Source organism: Chrysemys picta, chromosome 20, assembly GCF_011386835.1.
Source record: "Chrysemys picta bellii isolate R12L10 chromosome 20, ASM1138683v2, whole genome shotgun sequence".
NCBI classification, from domain to species: Eukaryota; Metazoa; Chordata; order Testudines; family Emydidae; genus Chrysemys; species Chrysemys picta.
The window spans coordinates 24,348,829-24,367,751 of NC_088810.1; the positions used below are offsets into that span (position 1 = coordinate 24,348,829).

At 52.4% G+C, this 18,923-nt stretch overlaps 1 protein-coding gene across 48 annotated transcripts in view; it reads left to right on the forward strand.

Annotated features, from left to right (window-relative positions):
- The first annotated feature begins 39 nt into the window (after window positions 1-39).
- The window catches only part of UBAP2L (ubiquitin associated protein 2 like), a 49,087-nt gene continuing 30,203 nt past the window's right edge, over window positions 40-18,923 (forward strand). For 18 of the 48 annotated variants that reach the window (XM_065573797.1, XM_065573784.1, XM_065573788.1 and 15 more), the window contains exons 1-8: window positions 40-184; window positions 11,959-12,088; window positions 13,179-13,256; window positions 13,967-14,077; window positions 17,019-17,226; window positions 17,558-17,653; window positions 18,388-18,433; window positions 18,752-18,861. In XM_065573797.1, the coding sequence (XP_065429869.1) occupies window positions 11,999-12,088; window positions 13,179-13,256; window positions 13,967-14,077; window positions 17,019-17,226; window positions 17,558-17,653; window positions 18,388-18,433; window positions 18,752-18,861 (739 nt within the window). In that variant the 5' untranslated portion in view covers window positions 40-184; window positions 11,959-11,998. Of the gene's footprint in view, window positions 220-2,334; window positions 2,452-2,569; window positions 2,623-3,366; window positions 3,515-11,958; window positions 12,089-13,178; window positions 13,257-13,966; window positions 14,078-17,018; window positions 17,227-17,557; window positions 17,654-18,387; window positions 18,434-18,751; window positions 18,862-18,923 lie in introns of those variants that run through there. The other 30 variants (XM_065573789.1, XM_065573809.1, XM_065573819.1 and 27 more) reach the window with 15 other exon arrangements.

The window sequence follows — 18,923 nt, forward strand, 5'->3', positions numbered from 1 at the left end:
CACGGGGAGGGCCAAGGAGAGGCGCGAGGCCGAGCCACGTGACAGGCGGGAGCAGCGAAAGAGGCGCCCGCCGGGGTCACGTGGCGGGGGCGGCCTGAGGCCGGCCCCGCCCCGCCCCGCCCTCTCCCGGGTCACGTGATGGGGCGGGCGCCGCTGGGTAGTTGTCAGTGTGGTGGAGACTCAGGTAAAGTTGGCAACGCGGAGGCGGTGGCGGCCCCGGTAATTGCGCGCGGCCCCTTTAAATCCCGGCCCCGGCGGGGGGCCCCCCCATCACCCCGGGGAGGGCGGCCGCGGCCGGCGCGGGGCCCCCCGGCCAGGGGGAGGCGGCCCCGGCCCCGCTCCCTGCCCGGATCCGGACGCCGTGCGGCGGGTTTTGTTTATGGTCGGGTTCGCGGCCTAGTGGGCCCGGCCGAAGCCGGGGGCTCGCGTAGTGCGCGCGGCCGGGCCCGGGGCGGGGGGAGGAGGCGGGGCGGGGAATGGCGGCAGCGGCCATGAGGGCGGAAGCGGCGCCGCGGCCGGGCTCCTAACCCCGCCGTCCTGCCGGCTCCGGGGAGCCGCCTGCCCGGCCCCGCGCCCTCGGAGCCCGGCCGCTGCCTGCCTGGCCCTCCCCGCCGGATGGAGCTCCCGGGCTGCGGCCCCCGCCCCGCCCGACGGCCAGGCGGCCGCTCCCCTCCCCGGCCCCGGGCCGTGCGCTCCCCGGACCGCGCTTCTGGCGCCGTGTGACGTGCAGCCCCGCGGGCTGATCCCGTCCCCCTCTGCGGGCCAGCCCCGCGGGCCTCTAGCCCCGCCGTGCCCGATAGAGCCACCCGCTTCACGGCTCTTGGCCCTAAGGGCGTGAAACCTTTCTGGCCCCGTGGGCGGCTCATTCCCATTGTCTGCTGTGGGATCGGCCCTTCTCTCTCCCGAGCAGGCTGGTGCCTGGGCACTTCCCTTCTAGAGCTCTCCTACTGTCCGTGCACAGGGGCTGCCCAGGGGTCCTGCTGGCGGCTAGAACAATGGTGGCTTGAGTTCAGTAGCGGGCCCTATACCAGCTTGTTTTGGAAAGGCGCTTGTAGCAACTGTGCAGACGCTTGTGTGTGGCACCCTTTGCTCAGGTGGGCTCTGAAGGGCTTTACTGACTGTATATGCGAACCACAACTATATGCAACATCCTAGTACCCAGCGCTAACGCATCTCTGGGCTGGAAGAGGGTGAATTAAAGGAAATGATCCAGTTTTATACACTTCTGTAGGGCCGTGCATCTCATGCTTTTGTTACATAACCTGCCCTCGACAATCCAGCATAATCTTAGTTTAGGCAGAGCTCTAATTACCACTATGTTCACAGGAACCTGCAGCAACGTGGAAGAATAATATTTAGTACCTATAGCTGGCTATAGCTCCTGAAGGATCATTCCATTTCATTGGTATCCACACAGTTCAGTATCGCATGTTACAGCTTATTTATGTAGCCTTTGAAGCTGTCTATTCAGAGCTTCCCAGTAAAATAATGGCTGCTAATACTACATTAAGATTTCAATAGTGCTCTATCTCAAAGCACTTTGCAAAAATCTGTATTCTCTACACCCATGAATTATTTCATCCATAACCGGAATGTACTCGCTTCTTTGCGAAATGTGGCCTAACCCTTACAGAATATCCCTCTGTGCCGGGCTCTTTCCGGTGCACATGCTCCCCAGCAGTGCAGAATAATCATTTTAAATACTTTGCCCTTCTGTAGTCCTTTCATCTGAGACCTCAGAGCCTTTTGTAAATGTTAATTAAGCTTCATGGAGGGGGTGTGAAAATATCATCGGTTCCTTCTAACAGATAGGGAAACTGAGGCTGAGTCATGCTGTGACTTGCCTAAAGTCACCTAGGAAGTCTAGCGGAGCTGGGAATAGAACCCAGTCACCTGAATCTGTTTTGTGCCCTGAACACTTCTTGCAATCGTGCATTTGACTGAGAGATCACTGCTCTACAAAATGCAACTGAGCCAGGATTTTTGATGGAACACCTAGATTATTATAAATTTTACATTTCTCTGTCTCCCTTTTTCCTAAAGACCCCAAAATGCCTACTAGCCTGCATAGACAGGAATCTCTTCTACATGTGAAATGAAAAGCAGTGGCAATTAAGTACAGAAAGTGAAGAGTAACTGCAGAGTAAATTATTAAAAACATTAAATTAAAATGATAGTAAATTAAATTGCAAGCTCCTTGAGGTGTAGTGGTCCTGTCATAACATAGTTGAGGAGCCCTGTGGCTTTGTCTGATGCTATATAAATAAAGTGTTTCCCTTTTTGACATATAATTCAGAAGTCAAACTGATCTGATAATGTTTTTCATTTCTCTAGTTCATTTCATTCTAGAATACCAGGGACACACTGGAAGGAAAATGGAATCCCTATTTTATTTATATAGCATCTGCCTCGAAGTACAAGATGCCTTCCAATTTAAAAAGAAATATTCAGGTGAAATGAGTGACCAAAATACCAGTTAGAAACTGCAGTTAGCTCCGACTGTCACTGTTTCTGTGTGGTAGCGTTTCAGATGTCAGACTACTGAACTAATATTTTGCATTTTTAATAGTGCTGAATCCCTAAGGATTCCGAAGTAGAGTATGATCCTGAAGTGAATTCTTGGTAGGTGGAACCCTGGGCCTCCACAGAGCCTCACTGAAGTCTGTGGGGCACTGCACAGAGCTCATTGTGGGGTTGGGATCAGAACAGTAGTTGCTTGGTGAGCTTTATACATAGTGGTTATTTAATTCACCATTGAAATGCTGTTGTGCCAGGATTGGAACATGGCAGCTGTTAAAACAGTGCCTAGTAACTGCATAAGGGTTTAGGACAAAAAAGTAATAGAGCCATATCCTACTGAAATGGCAGATTAAGTTACTGCAGTATGAAACATGCAGTATTACTTCCCTCTGGGCCTGCAATTCTGATGCCAAATTAGTTTAATATGATAACTTGTTTGTCTGTAAAGTACTTAGTACTGTAATAGATGTACCAGTGGGGAATAAGAGGAATGCTAGGGGACGAATCGGGTATGGCGGGGGCGGGGGGGGTTTGCTAAATAGCCTGAGATCGTTTTTCGTTTTCTGACTTCTATTAAAGTTTCTGCAGTGCTTTAAGGAGGGGGAAAAAAGTTTTTTCTTCATTTACTATACCCTCAAACGTTCTTATTGAGGGATGAGCCCCGTAGCATAGGTTAGTATGCTTTGTATTAGGCGGTGATACTGTTAGAGCCATACTGGCAAATGATCAGGCTTCTATGTTAGTGACAGCAGTATAAATTCAGGGGGAACCATCTGTCTGTATTGTCTGAAGGTGTTTCAGGGATTGGAAGGGAAGGTGGAACTTGGTGAGTCTAAATGTTGTTCACAGAGTCTGAAAGTTAATTGTGCCCTGCACACACCCTCACAGCCGGATCTTGCGCATGTAGTGCATTTAATACAACAAGAAATGTCTGTAATCCTCAGCATTTCTGCAGCACATCACAAACACGAGTCCTCACAGCTACACTTGTAAGGTAGGTCCCCCAAAACCTCCCCCAAGCTACCTCATTATCCATCTTCAACCCTCCCCCTTATAGTCCCCTTTGCAGTGGTGCCTACAAAACACTTGGCAACAGTTAGGCTCCTGGTGCACTGAGACAACAGCCTCCAATGCTAACTAATATTGTCTCATTGTTTCCTGGTGTTCCCTCTCTGTGTGTATCCATCTCTTGTTTTATACTTGGATTTTAAGCTGCTTGGGGCAGAGATTATCTTCTTGTTCTGTTTTTGTATAGTGCACAGTGTCCATGACTAGGACTCCTAAGTGCTGAGGTAATGCAAATAACAACAACAGAGGCAGGTGATTGTTACCCCCATGTTACAGACCAGAAAAGCGAGGCAGAGGTTGTGATTTGTCAGAGTATCAGCCTGAGCTAGAACTCAGGAGTGCTGAGGTGATTTGTGTGTCAAATGTTATTTGGCAATAAGATTTTTGCAGACTTGCCCAACAGGTAACAGATTTCATTGCTGAAGGAACTGAGCAAGATCTGGAAGTTTAAAAAAGTTCTGAAAAATCAGTATTATTTAGGAGTCTTTGTATGTTTAAATAGCTGCAAGATGTGGATATCCCACGGAGGTGGACGAGTTGACCTTTTGTGGGAAGTTGCAGGAAAGATTGCATTAGAAGCGTGCATTCAAGTGAACAACAGAAGCTGGTACAGGCCATCTCTCACTGGAGCAGCAAAATAGTATTGCAGGTTTACAAAGACAGTGCAAAACTAACTTTAGGGGCCTCTGCCTTGTGCTCCAAAGGAAAGATCTAGTTGCACTGTGTCTACTCACTGTCTTCGAAGAGTTAGATTTCCCATTCCTTAGCACTGCCTCATGCTGAGAGGCTTTTCACTCGCTCCCACCCTCCTACAGTACATTGGTTCCCCCTTGAGGGGACACAATTGATCTTGGTGAATAAAGTTTCAGATAAGATCCTGATCACTTGTTTCTCTTGTTGAGGTTTCCTAGCCAAATATCTGCCTGCAAGTATTATTTGTTCCTTCTTAGATTAGGGAAGTTCCACATGCTGCTAGTGAAGGGCCTGTTGCTCCAGAGGTAGAGTTGATAACCTTATTACCCCAGTGGTAAAGTATTAAGTTCCAAGTTACTTCTTTCAGAGGCTGGTAAATAACTGAAATCCTGCTTGGTGCTTTTGAATGTACCTGGCATTCCTTATTCGTTTTGGTATGGTGAGATTGCACAAGGTGTTACTGTCACTGCTGGACTTTCCTTGCATTGGGGGTGTAGGGGTTTGCAATTTAATTTGGCTGTGATCTATTCCCTGTGCTGAACTGTGTCTGGACAGGAAGTTCTGAAATTCTTGTATAGCATTGCTGAGAGCGTCTCCCTAGGTGCAGTGCCCTACATCGGTCATGGGCGAAGTGATTGAATCCTGTGTAGAATTTTTGGAATCCCTCAGATGATATTTATAGCACTTTTCTTTCCGGCGTGTGTTGGATTATAGATGAAAAATTAATATTCCTAGAACAAGGTCACAGCCCAACTAAGCTGGGTTTGTGTTTGAAGATGCGAGCTCTGTCTATTTCAAACAAACAAACCAAGCCCACAAACCTGTTTAATGTTGGAAACATCTTGACTTGGGGAGTCGCTTCCCCACCTTTCTCTGGGATGAGAGGTGAGCTTGTGAGAGCAGAGGATGAACAGAGATTCAGTTGACGGTCTTGGGGCGTTGAGCTGTTTGTTTTGTGCACTTGTAAAGTGCCCGTCAGGGTAGCATTGAGGTGCCTCTAAGCCATGTAGATGGAAGGATCGGTGTTGACGAATGCTAATTTATATTCTTCTTCGAGTGCTTGCTCATATCCATTCCATTAGGTGTGTGCGCGCCGCGTGCACGATCGTCGGAAGATTTTTACCCTAGCAACACCGGCGGGTCGGCTGTGGAGCCCCCTAGAGTGGCGCCTTCATGGCGCTGAATATATACCCCAGCCGACCCGGCGCCCCCTCAGTTCCTTCTTACCGCCCCTGACGGTCGTTGGAACTGTGGAGCGCTGCTTAGCTGTTCTCCACTTTCCCTAGCTTTTCTTGTTGTATCATAGTTGTAGTTATAGTTATAGTCTTAGAGTTTGTTGTAAGTTAGTTAAGTAGTTGTAAAGTTGTTCTAAATAGTCCAGGGGGTTAAGGGGGTCGTCTCCCCCCTTTCTCCCCCGGCCGCGGGGCCGGGCTCATGCCCAACGCTCCCGGCTTCAAGCTGTGCGCCTCCTGCGCTAAACCTATGCCCACGAGCGACCCGCACGAATCTTGTCTGAAGTGCCTGGGAGAGTCACACCAGACAGACAAGTGTAAAATCTGTAAGGCCTTTCGTCCGAGAACGAAGAAGGAGCGGGACTTTCGGCTCAGGCAACTTCTGATGGAGGCGGCTCTTAGCCCGGACGCTCCTTCCACGAGCAAGGCCCCGGCACCTAGCACCTCGGTGCGCAGTGCCCCGGCGGCACCGGCTGCGACGACCACGCGAGTGGCGTCAGACAAGCCTCCCCGGCACCGGACCTCGTCGGCACCGCAGACACAGCAAGTGCCTCGGCGCCGGTCCTTATCCCCAGGGCATAAAAAAGCCCATAAGACGGGGACATCAGTGCCGAAGACGCCAGCTCCCCCAGTGTCGGGGGTAGAGCCGCGTCCACCGGTGGAGCAACGGAAACAGTTGCCTCCGGCACCGTCGACTCCGGCGCCGAGGCCGTTGAGTCCGGTGCAAATAGCGTCTCCCCCCAGGCCGGCGGTGATACAGTGCCTCCCGTCGACTCCAGAGACCTTCGCGGCGGCGAGAGACTTAATAGCTCTCACGGAGCCGGCACCGCCTCAGCCACCGGCACCGACTGCACCGTTGACTCGCCCGGTCCAGTCGAGGGGGAAACCTGCTTTGATGCGCCCACCATCACAGGGGCTGGAACCTCGGCACCGGTCCAGGTCCCGAAGCAGGTCCCCACGCCGCTCGCAGTCCCGGCGCCGAATATCGTCTCGGCACCGGTCGTACTCGCGGCCAAGATCTACTTCGCGGCACCGCTCCACGTCTCGGCACCGCTATGATCGTCGGCACCGATCAACGTCGAGACGTAGTTCTCGGCACCGCTACGGTCGGCGCTCGACGTCGAGGGGTCGCTCCCGGCACCGGGCATACTCCAGGTCCTCGTCGAGGTCCAGATCCGACTCCCGGCACCGACGAGGTCATCGGCACCGGTCGCGGTCCCGGCACCGATCGCCGGCACCGCGCGGAGATAGATCATCTCCGGACCGGCACCGTGCGGCACCGCAGCCCACCGGGATGGTTTCATCTCTCTCGGCACCGCCATGGCCGTCTAGATCGGTGTCTCGCTCCTCGGAGGACTTGTCGAGATCGGCATACCCCCCTCAAGGGCGCGCCGATGAACAAAATTTCGGCCACTGGCAGGAGATGGCAGAGGACCAATCTCATGGACCATCTCACTGGTCGTTTTGGACCCCGTGGGCATACCACCAAGAACAAGGGGCTCCAATACCATCGACCTCTCGCTCGGGTCACTCGGTTAGAAGGGCCCCAGAATCCACCATCTCTCGGCCTCCGCCAGGAGGCATGGAGGCTTCGGTGTCCACGCCACCCGACACCAGGGACCCAAGTGCAGGTGATGCCCCGGCCCAAGAGCAAGGGGATCAGGACCCCCCCTTGGATCCGGTACCACCGGAGGCATCCTCTTCCTCCTCTCCGGACGAGGCAGTGGCGGGCACTTCATGTACGGGTCCCCCTCCGATAGATCTTCGGGCTCACCAGGATCTCCTGCGTAGGATGGCCCGTAATATGGACCTGCAGGCGGAGGAGATAGTGGAGGTGCACGACCCGATCGTGAACATCCTTGGAGCAGATGCCCCATCGAGGGTGGCGTTACCTCTGATCCGCACGATCCAATCGAATGCGGATACGATATGGCAAACTCCTGCCTCCATTCCACCCACAGCGAGAGGGGTGGAAAGAAAATACTTTGTCCCCTCTAAGGACTATGGGTACTTGTACACCCACCCCCAACCGTGCTCACTGGTGGTGGAATCAGTGAATGCACGAGAGCGCCACGGCCAGCAGGCTGCAGCGCCTAAATCAAAAGAGGCTAAGCGGCTCGACCTGTTTGGCCGTAAGGTCTACTCAGCCGGAGGGCTACAACTGAGAGCGGCGAACCAACAGGCGTTACTGAGCCGCTACAATTTCAACTCCTGGAACTCTATGGGGAAGTTTAAGGAGTTGATTCCCCAAGAGTCCAGGGAAGAGTTTGGAGCCATGGTAGAGGAGGGCAAGAAGGTGGCTCGGACCTCCTTGCAGGCCTCCTTGGACATTGCAGACTCAGCGGCGAGGACCCTGGCTTCGGGCATCGCTATGCGCAGGATCTCCTGGCTTCAGGTTTCGGGTTTGCCTCCGGAGCTGCAGCAAACCCTACAAGATCTGCCTTTTGAGGGGCATGGATTGTTCTCGGATAAGACGGACTCCCGCCTGCAGAGCCTCAAGGACTCGAGAACAATCATGCGCTCCCTGGGGATGCATGTTGTGGGCCCCCAGCGCAGGCCATTTAGGCCGCAACCTCAGCGCTTCTACCCCCCCCCGCCTCGTCAGAGACAAGACTCGGCCCGGAGGCGAGGGCGAGGTGGTAGAAGAAGGTGGACCGGCCCTCAACCCGGCCAGAACCAGGGGCCACCTCGACCACCTTCAGGCCCCAGGCAGAACTTTTGAAGGTGCGGTCGAGGACGGCGCCCCAGTCATCCCCCAGGATCCAGCCCCCTCCTTTCGGGATCGCCTCTCCCACTTCCACCGTGCTCGGTCCCTTATAACTTCGGACCGTTGGGTCCTCCGCACGGTGGAGAGGGGATACGCTATCCAGTTTTCTTCTATCCCCCCCTCCTCCCCCCCTTCCCCGTCCCTCTTCAGGGACCCTTCTCACGAGCAACTTCTTATACAGGAAGTTTCTACGCTCCTCGCTATGGGGGCCATAGAGGAGGTTCCAGTGGAATTAAGGGGCAGGGGATTCTACTCCCGTTATTTCCTCATCCCCAAGTCCAAAGGAGGTCTGCGACCCATCTTGGACTTGCGCGGACTCAACAAATTCGTAGTAAAGTTGAAGTTCCGCATGGTCTCTCTGGGGGCCATTATCCCTTCCCTCGATCCTGGAGACTGGTTTGCCGCCCTCGACATGAAAGACGCATACTTTCACATCGCAATTTACCCGCCTCACAGACGCTTCCTGCGATTCCTAGTAAGCAAAGTGCACTATCAATTTGCAGTCCTTCCCTTCGGCCTATCCTCGGCCCCAAGAGTGTTCACGAAATGTATGGCTGTTGTGGCAGCGTACCTTCGTCGGCAAGGGATACAGGTGTTCCCGTACCTAGACGACTGGCTGGTACGCGGTCGTACCAAGGAACAAGTTCGCGCTCACGTCCACATAATAGTGCGCACATTCAACAAGTTGGGTATCCTACTCAACAAGGACAAATCCACTCTAGAACCTACCCAGAGAATAGAATTCATCGGTGCGGTTCTAGACTCCAGACGCGCACAAGCCGTCCTGCCAGACAATCGCTTTTGCACCATCACGAGCCTCATCCAGGGACTCAAGGCCTTCCCAACTACCACGGTGAGGTCGTGCCTTACCCTCCTGGGTCACATGGCTTCATGCACGTACGTAACCAGGCATGCCAGACTTCGGCTTCGCCCACTCCAGACCTGGGTGTCATCAATATACCGCCCACATCGGGACAGCCTGAATATGGTGGTCACAATCCCGAACTCGGTCCTGACCTCCCTCACATGGTGGCTAGATCACAATGTGGTTTGCGAGGGGATGCCGTTTCACGCCCCACAACCCTCTCTGCACCTGGTCACAGACGCTTCATCTCTGGGTTGGGGCGCCCATCTCAACGAGCACCATACCCAGGGCCTGTGGACTGCACCTCAGCTAGCCCTACACATCAATGTTCGGGAACTGATGGCGGTGCGCCTGGCGTGCCAGGCATTTCTCAATCTCCTACGTGGCCGCTGTGTGTTAGTTCTCACCGACAACACCACGGCCATGTTTTACATCAACAAGCAAGGAGGAGCACGTTCGTCAATTCTATGCCAAGAGGCCATTCGCCTGTGGGACTTCTGCATCGCCCACTCAATCCATCTCACGGCATCGTTCCTCCCTGGAGTCCAGAACACTCTGGCGGACCGGCTCAGCAGGTCCTTTCAAACGCACGAGTGGTCTATCCGTCCGGACATTATACATTCCGTCTTCCAGAAGTGGGGGTTTCCCCACATAGACCTGTTTGCATCTCGAGACAACAGGAAGTGCCACGTGTTCTGCTCCCTGCAAGGTCGAGCTCCGGGCTCCCTCTCGGATGCGTTTCTCCTTCCCTGGAAAGACCACCTGTTTTATGCCTTCCCTCCGTTTCCTCTGGTCCACAAGGTACTGCTCAAATTGCGCAGAGACCAGGCACAGGTAATTCTGATCGCTCCAGCGTGGCCGAGACAACATTGGTACACCACGCTGTTGGAACTCTCGGTTCGGACACCGATCCCGCTTCCGTTGTATCCGGATCTCATCACGCAGAACCACGGCCGGCTGCGTCACCCCGACCTGCAATCACTCCACCTCACGGCGTGGCTGCTCCATGGTTCACCCAGGCAGAGCAACAGTGTTCTCACTCTGTCCAACAGATTCTGCTGAGCAGTAGGAAGCCCTCAACACGGACCACATACTTGGCCAAGTGGAAGCGGTTCTCCTGTTGGTGCGAACAGCGAGCCACGTCCCCGTTGCACGCACCTATCCCTCTCATTTTGGAATATCTCCTCTCCCTAAAACAGCAAGGGTTGGCGATATCTTCAATTAGAGTTCACCTGGCCGCTATATCGGCCTTCCATCCAGGGGAACTCGCGTCCTCGGTATTCTCTAACCCGATGGTCGTTAGATTCCTCAAGGGCTTAGACCGGATGTACCCACAACAACGTCACCCCGTTCCGACGTGGGACCTCAACCTGGTTCTCTCCAAGCTCACAGGTCCTCCATTCGAGCCACTGGCCACCTGTTCACTTCTGTACCTGTCCTGGAAGACAGCCTTCCTCGTAGCCATCACCTCAGCAAGGCGCGTTTCTGAACTCAGGGCGCTTACATCCGAGCCCCCTTACACAGTTTTCCACAAGGATAAAGTGCAGCTTCGTCCACATCCTGCCTTTCTCCCTAAGGTGGTTTCTCCATTTCATATCAACCAGGATATATTTCTCCCGGTTTTTCACCCTAAACCACATGCTACTCGCCAGGATCAACGTTTGCATTCCCTGGACGTGCGAAGGGCCCTGGCCTTCTATATTGACCGCACAAAGCACTTTAGAAAGACGACGCAACTCTTCGTTGCAGTGGCCGACCGAATGAAAGGCTCACCGGTCTCCTCACAACGCCTATCCTCCTGGATTACGTCTTGCATCCGGACTTGCTACGACCTGGCAGGTGTCTCAGTACCACACCTCACCGCTCACTCCACGAGAGCCCAAGCTTCCTCGACGGCTTTCCTGGCGCAAGTTCCGATCCAGGACATTTGTAGAGCTGCGGTTTGGTCGTCAGTCCACACGTTTACAGCTCACTATGCACTAGTGCAGCAGTCCAGGGACGATGCTGCCTTCGGATCAGCAGTTTTGCACACAGCAATGTCTCACTCCGACCCCACCGCCTAAGTTGGGCTTGGGAGTCACCTAATGGAATGGATATGAGCAAGCACTCGAAGAAGAAAAGACGGTTACTCACCGTTGTAACTGTTGTTCTTCGAGATGTGTTGCTCATATCCATTCCAAACCCGCCCTCCGTCCCCACTGTCGGAGTAGCCGGCAAGAAGGAACTGAGGGGGCGCCGGGTCGGCTGGGGTATATATTCAGCGCCATGAAGGCGCCACTCTAGGGGGCTCCACAGCCGACCCGCCGGTGTTGCTAGGGTAAAAATCTTCCGACGATCGTGCACGCGGCGCGCACACACCTAATGGAATGGATATGAGCAACACATCTCGAAGAACAACAGTTACAACGGTGAGTAACCGTCTTTTCCTCAGCCTCTTGCATTTGAGCAGTGGAATGTTAAAGGCTGCCTCCTACCAGGGAGAAAAGTATTTCTGCTCCTAAGACTTAGTCGCTTAGATTTGGGGCGCAGGAGGGGATGGGAGGCAATCCTCCCTGTGGGAACAGCCCAGGGTATCTCAGCGTGGGTGCAATGTTGTTCCTTTCAGATATTGCATATTACGTGTTAGGGCTCCAGTAAATAGGAAAAGGTGGGTGGCCTTTTAGTTTGACATCTCTGGAAACGGAGTTGGTGTATAGTGGTTTTGGGGGTATAAACTTGACTTTGGTGTCCCACCCACTCAGTACCCAGAGTCTCGGTGCTGCCTTTTGTTTCCAGTTTCTAACAGTCTGTTCTCTCCTCTCCCCCACCCGCAGAGTTCTACCTTGTAAATACTGTTATTTGTATATACTGTAAATGATGACATCGGTGGGCACTAACCGAGCCCGGGGGAACTGGGAGCAGACACAGACACAGAGCCAGACACAGCACAAGCAGCGGCCACAGGTAAGGGAGTGTCCATGGAAACCAGTTGGCTTGGAGGTGGAGACTTGGCACCTTCAGCTGCTCCAAGCAGTTGACTAATAACTGGGCTTGGCCTAACACAGGGGTTCTCAACCTTTTTCTTTCAGAGTCCGCCCCCCCCCCCCCCAAATACTATAAAAACTCCAGGCCGCAGCAGGGATGGGGGGGCACTCAGGGCTGCTGGTTTCAGCCACCAGGGGTGTGTGTGGGTGTGGGTGTGGATGGGGGGGAGGGGGTTGAGGCTTTAGCCCTGTGAGACTTGGGGCTTCAGCCGTGGCTGGAGGGGGCTCCATGCTCTGGACTTCAGCCATGGGACAGGGCTGGGGCTTCAGCCGTGGGGTGGAGGGGCTCGGGGCTCTGGGGGGGGGCCCTCACGGCTTCTGCCTTGTGTGGGCACTGGGGCTCAGGGCTTTAGACCCGGAGGGAGTGCTGGCGCTTGGGGCTTCAGCCCCACTGGGGTGCCAGGGCTCAGGGCTCCCTGCAGTTCTGCTCCTGGTTTCAGCCCTTTGCCTTAGCCACCGGTCCGTATGGCCCCCTAAAACCAGCTCGCAGACCTCCAGAGGGATGCGGACGCCGGCTGAGAACCATTAGCCTAACATACCTCCTAGAACAGCTTCCTCTCTGCTGTTAAAGGCAGGTGGACAGGCTAACCAGGGGCTCTCTGACAGTGCGGTCACTGCTTCAGTGTGTCCAAGTGAGAGCCTGAGCTGGAACCTCTCTGCATTTTCCTGACTGTTCCCTCTCGCTGTAGGTAAACCCGGCTGGCTGATGTGCCACTTGCAGAGTTTGCTTTGAGGTTCTTGTTTCTGCCTGTACTGAGGGATCTGTCCTGGAAAGCTCGTTTATTGTGAGATGGTTGGCTCACACAGGTTCAATGGCATTTTGTTCTCCTCCAGACCTCGCCGCCTGCTTCTCTTTCATCTTTATCTCCACTTTGAGACCTCCCACCTGTGTGCCCCTCTTCCCCCCACTCCCTACTAGTGTTCTCAAGGAAGCTGTAAGTGCTTAGAGGAGAGTTAGTTTGAAATGCACGGCTCTAACCCTCCTCCGTTATCATCCACAATCTCTCCAGGCCACTGCAGAACAGATTCGACTTGCACAGATGATTTCGGACCACAACGATGCTGACTTCGAGGAGAAGGTGAAACAAGTGAGTGGGGAGAACTCAGGGTTGAGCAATGTCTCTAGCCAGAGTGGAAGTTGGCAGCTCTGTTTTCAGGAGCTGAAGTGCCAGCTGTGTTGAGGCTGAGAACAACAATGGCAATTCTGAAATAAGCCGGAACAAGCTAGGGCTGGGGGGAAGCAGGTCAAAAGGACAGCTAACTCAGATACTTTTACCAGGCCAGGAAGTCTGCCCTTCATGGTCATCTTGTTCCTTCTGTTAAGGGCTTTCTGTGCAGTGGGGCAGACCCAGGGAGAGCTGCCCTTGGGATAATAAGGGGCCTCGGTCAGAGGAGGCAGATCCTAAAGCTTTTGTGTCCCACATGTGAGCTCCTGAGGTTGAGCCATCAGCCCTTCCGTTCTCTCTGCAGCATTATTGTGAGGGCCTTTGGCCGACACCTGGAGTCACTTTGGGCTTTGCGAGGCTCTGCCTCCACGCTGACTGGTGAGAGGTGACTTCTGAGATATGGGGGCACCCTCAGTCCTGCTTCTCTGGCCCCCCAGTGTATGTTCTGGGAGACACCGTTAAACTACGGGACAGCAAGGAGACATCCACGCCTGGACACTTCTTGGTAGCTCTTCTCTTCTGCAATTACAGGTTTTCTCTCCCCTCGAACCCAAGGCATTTCTTAGTTCTAAGGAGGTGTCAGTCCTCTCTGGGTTTGGAATGAGCTGATTGTGTCCTCTTCCTCCCCACAGCTGATTGATATCACGGGCAAGAACCAAGATGAGTGTGTGATTGCTCTGCACGACTGTAACGGGGATGTCAACAGAGCCATCAACGTGCTGCTGGAGGGGAATCCGGACACGGTAGGACAGGCTCCTTCGGCTTTGATTAGCAAAAAGGTGGTTGTGTGAAGCCTGGTTGGAGCTAGTGATCGCCAGGTAATACAGCTAAGGGCGCCTGAAGAGCACACGGGACGGGGTAGCTTGTAAAGGGCTGTCTGTACAGTGCCAGTCAGGAGGCCCCGACAGGTATCTGTAATGGGGGGCCGTGCCCTGGCTTGTTTAACGGCCTGTTTGTGCATGGGGGAACAGATCAAGGGTACAGTCATCTGACAGCCTTGTTTACAGTAACCTAGTAAACCTCTGTTTCTTTCTGTCTCCTGAACTATAACATCTTTGGCCCTGGGTTTTTACCCTGATCTTGGTGCAATCCCATGTCTCTCAGCTGACGCGTTCGGCCTTGTATGGGCTGTCCCTACTGTGGCATGCTAGGGTCCAGCACTGCTAGGTGCAGTGTGTCTGCTAGTTAGACTTGAGCTCCATGGTTCATATGAGTGCCACATTCTCTCATACTTCGTTAACCCTCAGAATGACCCTCTCAATAGGCATCTGTCCAAATAGCCTCCCGCCTAGCGCCAGGGAGTGTCCATCACCTCGATGGGAAAGGAACCCAAACATAGTTTCATCAGTTGTAACAGAATCAATCCGTGAGTAATGTCAAAGCTGTCAGGCCCTTCCAGACTGCAGCTGAAGGTCAGATCTTGCCTATGTGGGTACAGTGAGGTACTGTTGGTATTGGAAGGCTGATCTTAACCAGATTTCCTAGCCCTACTGGGTTTGAGACTCTCACTTTAGTGTGTGGTGCATTAGCTGGGTTTCTTGTAGTTAAAAGTCAAAAAAGGATGTTCTAATTACTGAACTGTATGTCCCTGCCATCTGTATTCTGCATAACATCTCTCCTTCCGATCAGTGGACTCCCACATGCTTTGGCATATACCGAGTTCTGTACTGTCCGTGTGGTGGATGCTTCCGTGCCTTCACAGAGCCATGTGGGTTTAAGGACCAGCCCTTTCTGCCCAGAAGCATGCAAAAACTGCCTGTCGGTTAGCTGTAAACTCATTTTAAAAATAACAGGAGTACATCTAACCTAGGCAAATCTTAGCTGTGATTCTGTGCTTCACCCAGAATCACTTCCAGGGCTTCTTCCAATAAAACTGACATGCCATTAAAATCTTAGCAGTTTAATTTCTTAAATGAACGAGTTGCTCATGAAAATAATGTTGTGGGTTATATCAAATCTGAAGGTATGCCCTATTTCCTTTACGTGGGCAGCTGAGGCACTCAGCAGTATGAGATGCCAGACACAGTCACTGCAGTAGCTTTGCAAAGGCAGGACCAGCGTTGGCAGGGTAAAACCCTCTCCGCGCCAGCCACTTCTTTAATCTGCAGTGCCATGAGGGGCTTGCAGGTTGCCACCTGCAGCAATCTGAGCAAAGTCTTCATCTGCACTGAAATTGGTGAAGACTTTCTGAGTCTCTCCTGGTCTGAGTTCAACTTCTGCTGAACAACTCAGTGAAAAGATGTTTGTTAGGATGATGCGCCATTGATAACGAGTGTCTCAAAGATGCCCTAACACTAGTGAGCTCACTTGCTTAATGGAGTAGTATTGGAACGTCTCACACTTCAGGGGCTAGAAGGGCAGACAGGATATTAGTTCTGAGTTTGTACAGCACAACTATAAAAAAAAAAAATCAAAGTAAATATTATCCTGACTTCCTTCTGAGTCAGTTGCCTGTGAAGAGAGACTCCTCTGGTTTGAGGCCAGTGTGTGCCTAAAAGCTTTTTTGCCACTCTGTGTGTGTTGCCATCCAAGGCCAGCTGTTCATTAGTCAGCAAGTCATGTTTTCAGGTGTTTGTCGGTGACTTGTGACTCAGTGTTAATTGTGCTAACAGCGTACAGCATTGGTTCAATATGAATGTGAAACCATTTCATACTGGCATGAAATAAAACTGCCTTGGATGATTGGGATGAGGTGGTGATGTGTTGTTTAATTAAACTCAGAATGACTTGAGCATTCCTGTTTGTGGGGTTTTTGGTGCCTCTCGCAATACTCTCCTCCCTGGAACCAGACAGGTGTGTAGAGATGCCTGTGTGGTGGGAACAGCAGGTACCCTGGGAGTTTTTTGTAATTTCCAGAGTTAACATATTATGTGGACAGATACTGGGACTCAAGCAAGTGACACCTTTTTGGGTTGTCTTGCCAAAAAACACGGGCAGTCCCTTCCTCCCCTTACAGCAAAAATGTTACTCTTCAAATGACTGAGATAACGTAATGTTTTTCTGGCAATCCTTTAATTGGGTCCTCTCTGGGGTGAGTGACCCAGCGCAGATCTGTGCCCAAGATCCCTAGGTAATGAGCTGAGTGATCACTGGAACTTTAAAACAGTTTCTGTGGCTATTGAGGGCAAGTGAGAACCCTGTCTGGGGGGCTGTAGCCTGAGGGGTCTCAGGCAGCAGAGAAAAGTCAAATTGGCCAACGTGGGGAGTGACTTAAAAGAGATGATGGTTCTTTCTTCAGTTCCGGGGGCAGAGCTGTTTGGGTTATAAGAGCAAGCACAGCTCAAATCATTGATTGGCCTCTGCGATGGGCTAAAACAGAACAGCACCCCCCAGCCCTGTACAACTGCCTGCAAGTCATCAGGGGAGAGGCCTGTCTTGTCCATGCTGGGTCTGTTCTGAAGGCTCAGTCGAACATCACTTAAAACGAAAGACTGCAAACCGAGGAACCAGCATTCCTGGGCGGGTGAGTGTCTGAGCGAAAGCTGCCAGGGGCCTGTCAGCTCAGACAGTGGAGAGGAAGTTGACGGGCTGTGATGTGAAGCTTTGGATAAGTGCCTATCTCGGTTTATCGGCACAGGTTTCTGTCTTCCCTCATTATATTCTCTCCAGGATGTTAAATTATGCATGTAGCCTGCATCTAGTGTTGATTAAATGATGAACTTTTTCCCCTCTGCTAAACTTCAGCATTCCTGGGAAATGGTTGGGAAGAAGAAAGGAGTCTCGGGGCAGAAGGACAGCGGGCAGACAGAACCCAGTGAAGAAGGCAAAGAGAACCGGGACAGGGATCGGGATTACAGCCGGCGACGTGGCGGGCCACCGAGACGAGGCCGAGGCACCAGCCGTGGAAGAGAGTGTATGAGCCTGCCCTTTAATAGCAACTATAACTATCATGGTACATGGCAGGCACTTAAAGCGTTGTGCTGACATTCGTGTTAAAGCTCATAAGTCTAGAAAAATGACTACAAAAATCATCCTCTTGTATGTGTGCAGGGTCCCATCTGGTGCCGGCAGCCAATTCCCTGGCCCTTTGACATCTGAGTCCCTGGGTTATGGATTCACGCCATAGCTGTCAAACGGCACTAACGGGAGCAAAACATGGTGCCATAGCATCTATAGCTCTGTGTCTGTTTTCCACGCCACCCCCACCACGTGCTCTAGGGTCTCCTTCCCCGAGTCCAAAAGGATGATGGAAGTTGTCCTAGTGTCATCTCTGTGTCTTTCAGTTCGGGGCCAGGAGAATGGACTGGATGGTGGTAAGAGTGGAGGCTCCTCTGGAAGAGGCACGGAGAGAGGGAGACGGGGCCGCGGACGAGGCAGAGGTACACAAAGGGGGGTTGTGTGCCAGGGGTGGTGGGTCTGATGTAGCTATTTCCCACTGACTTCAAAAAGCTCTTCCGTAGAGAGGTCTTGAGGGGCTGAATAGAAGTCACGGGCAGTAAATATTTGTCATCTCTATTCTTGTGTTAATGCTTAGCACCTGCATATTGCTTTGTACCTGGTAAGCACAGTAGAGCCATTAACTAGTTCTCATACCCTACCCCTGAGGCTTAGTTAAATATTACCCCATTTTACAGGTGGGGGGGGACTAAGACAAAGGTGGCTATTGTATGAGTTCAGGGAAAGCATTTGTTAGCAGCAGAATCTAAGTGCTGGTACCTCTGGGCAGTGTGAGCTGCACTCATTCGTTCTCATTGCTGAGAGTCTAAAAATAAATCTTTCCATGAAACAACCTGAGCTGTTTGATAATTGCTGATGAGGCCATGTCCTATAGATTTGGAGTCTGGCCTCTCATATTTGTGCCTTGTGACCGACGGGGAGCTAATCTGTGGCTGGAATAATTTATCCCTAATTACACCTCTAACGTGTAATTCGCATGCATGTAAAAGGAGCAGTCTGAAACCTTATCAATGCAGGAAGATGCTGGACATTGTCATACTGGGCGTCTGAAATGCCGCATAGTGTTAAACACTTACCTTCCCAGCAACACACAGCACAGCTGTGAGCCTTGCTGTTTGACAGCAGGACTACACTGATGTGTGTTTGTCTCTTACAGGTGGCTCTGGAAGGCGGGGGGGAAGATTTTCTGCCCAGGGAATGGGGTAAGTTTTTATTGGATACAAAACAAGAAAAGCAAGATCATTTGTGAGTTTGTCTCTGCACGGGGGTGGGCAGGGGACAACGCAAGTCTAACTGGTGGGTTCTGTCCTTCCTTGCTGGTTTGTGTACCTGTCCCATTGCAGCAGCTGTATCATACTGAGTTGCATTTGGAATGGCTAAGACCGCAGTAGGTTTGTCTTACAAAGTGGACGGGGTCTGCTAGGAATCGTTTAGCTATGTCCTGGTTTAAATGTGATGGATTTTTCATTCATAGCAGTTACGAGGAAATCTAAACTTGCTCCCCCCAATCTGTGTTCCAGAACTTTCAACCCAGCTGATTATGCAGAGCCAACCAGCACGGAGGAGAACTATGGGAATAGCAACAACACATGGAACAGTACCGGTAGCTTTGAGCCCGACGATGGGACAAGTAAGTGACCTCCATGCTTCTGTCCCATTACTACCTGCTGGTTAGATCAAAAATGGGTTTCT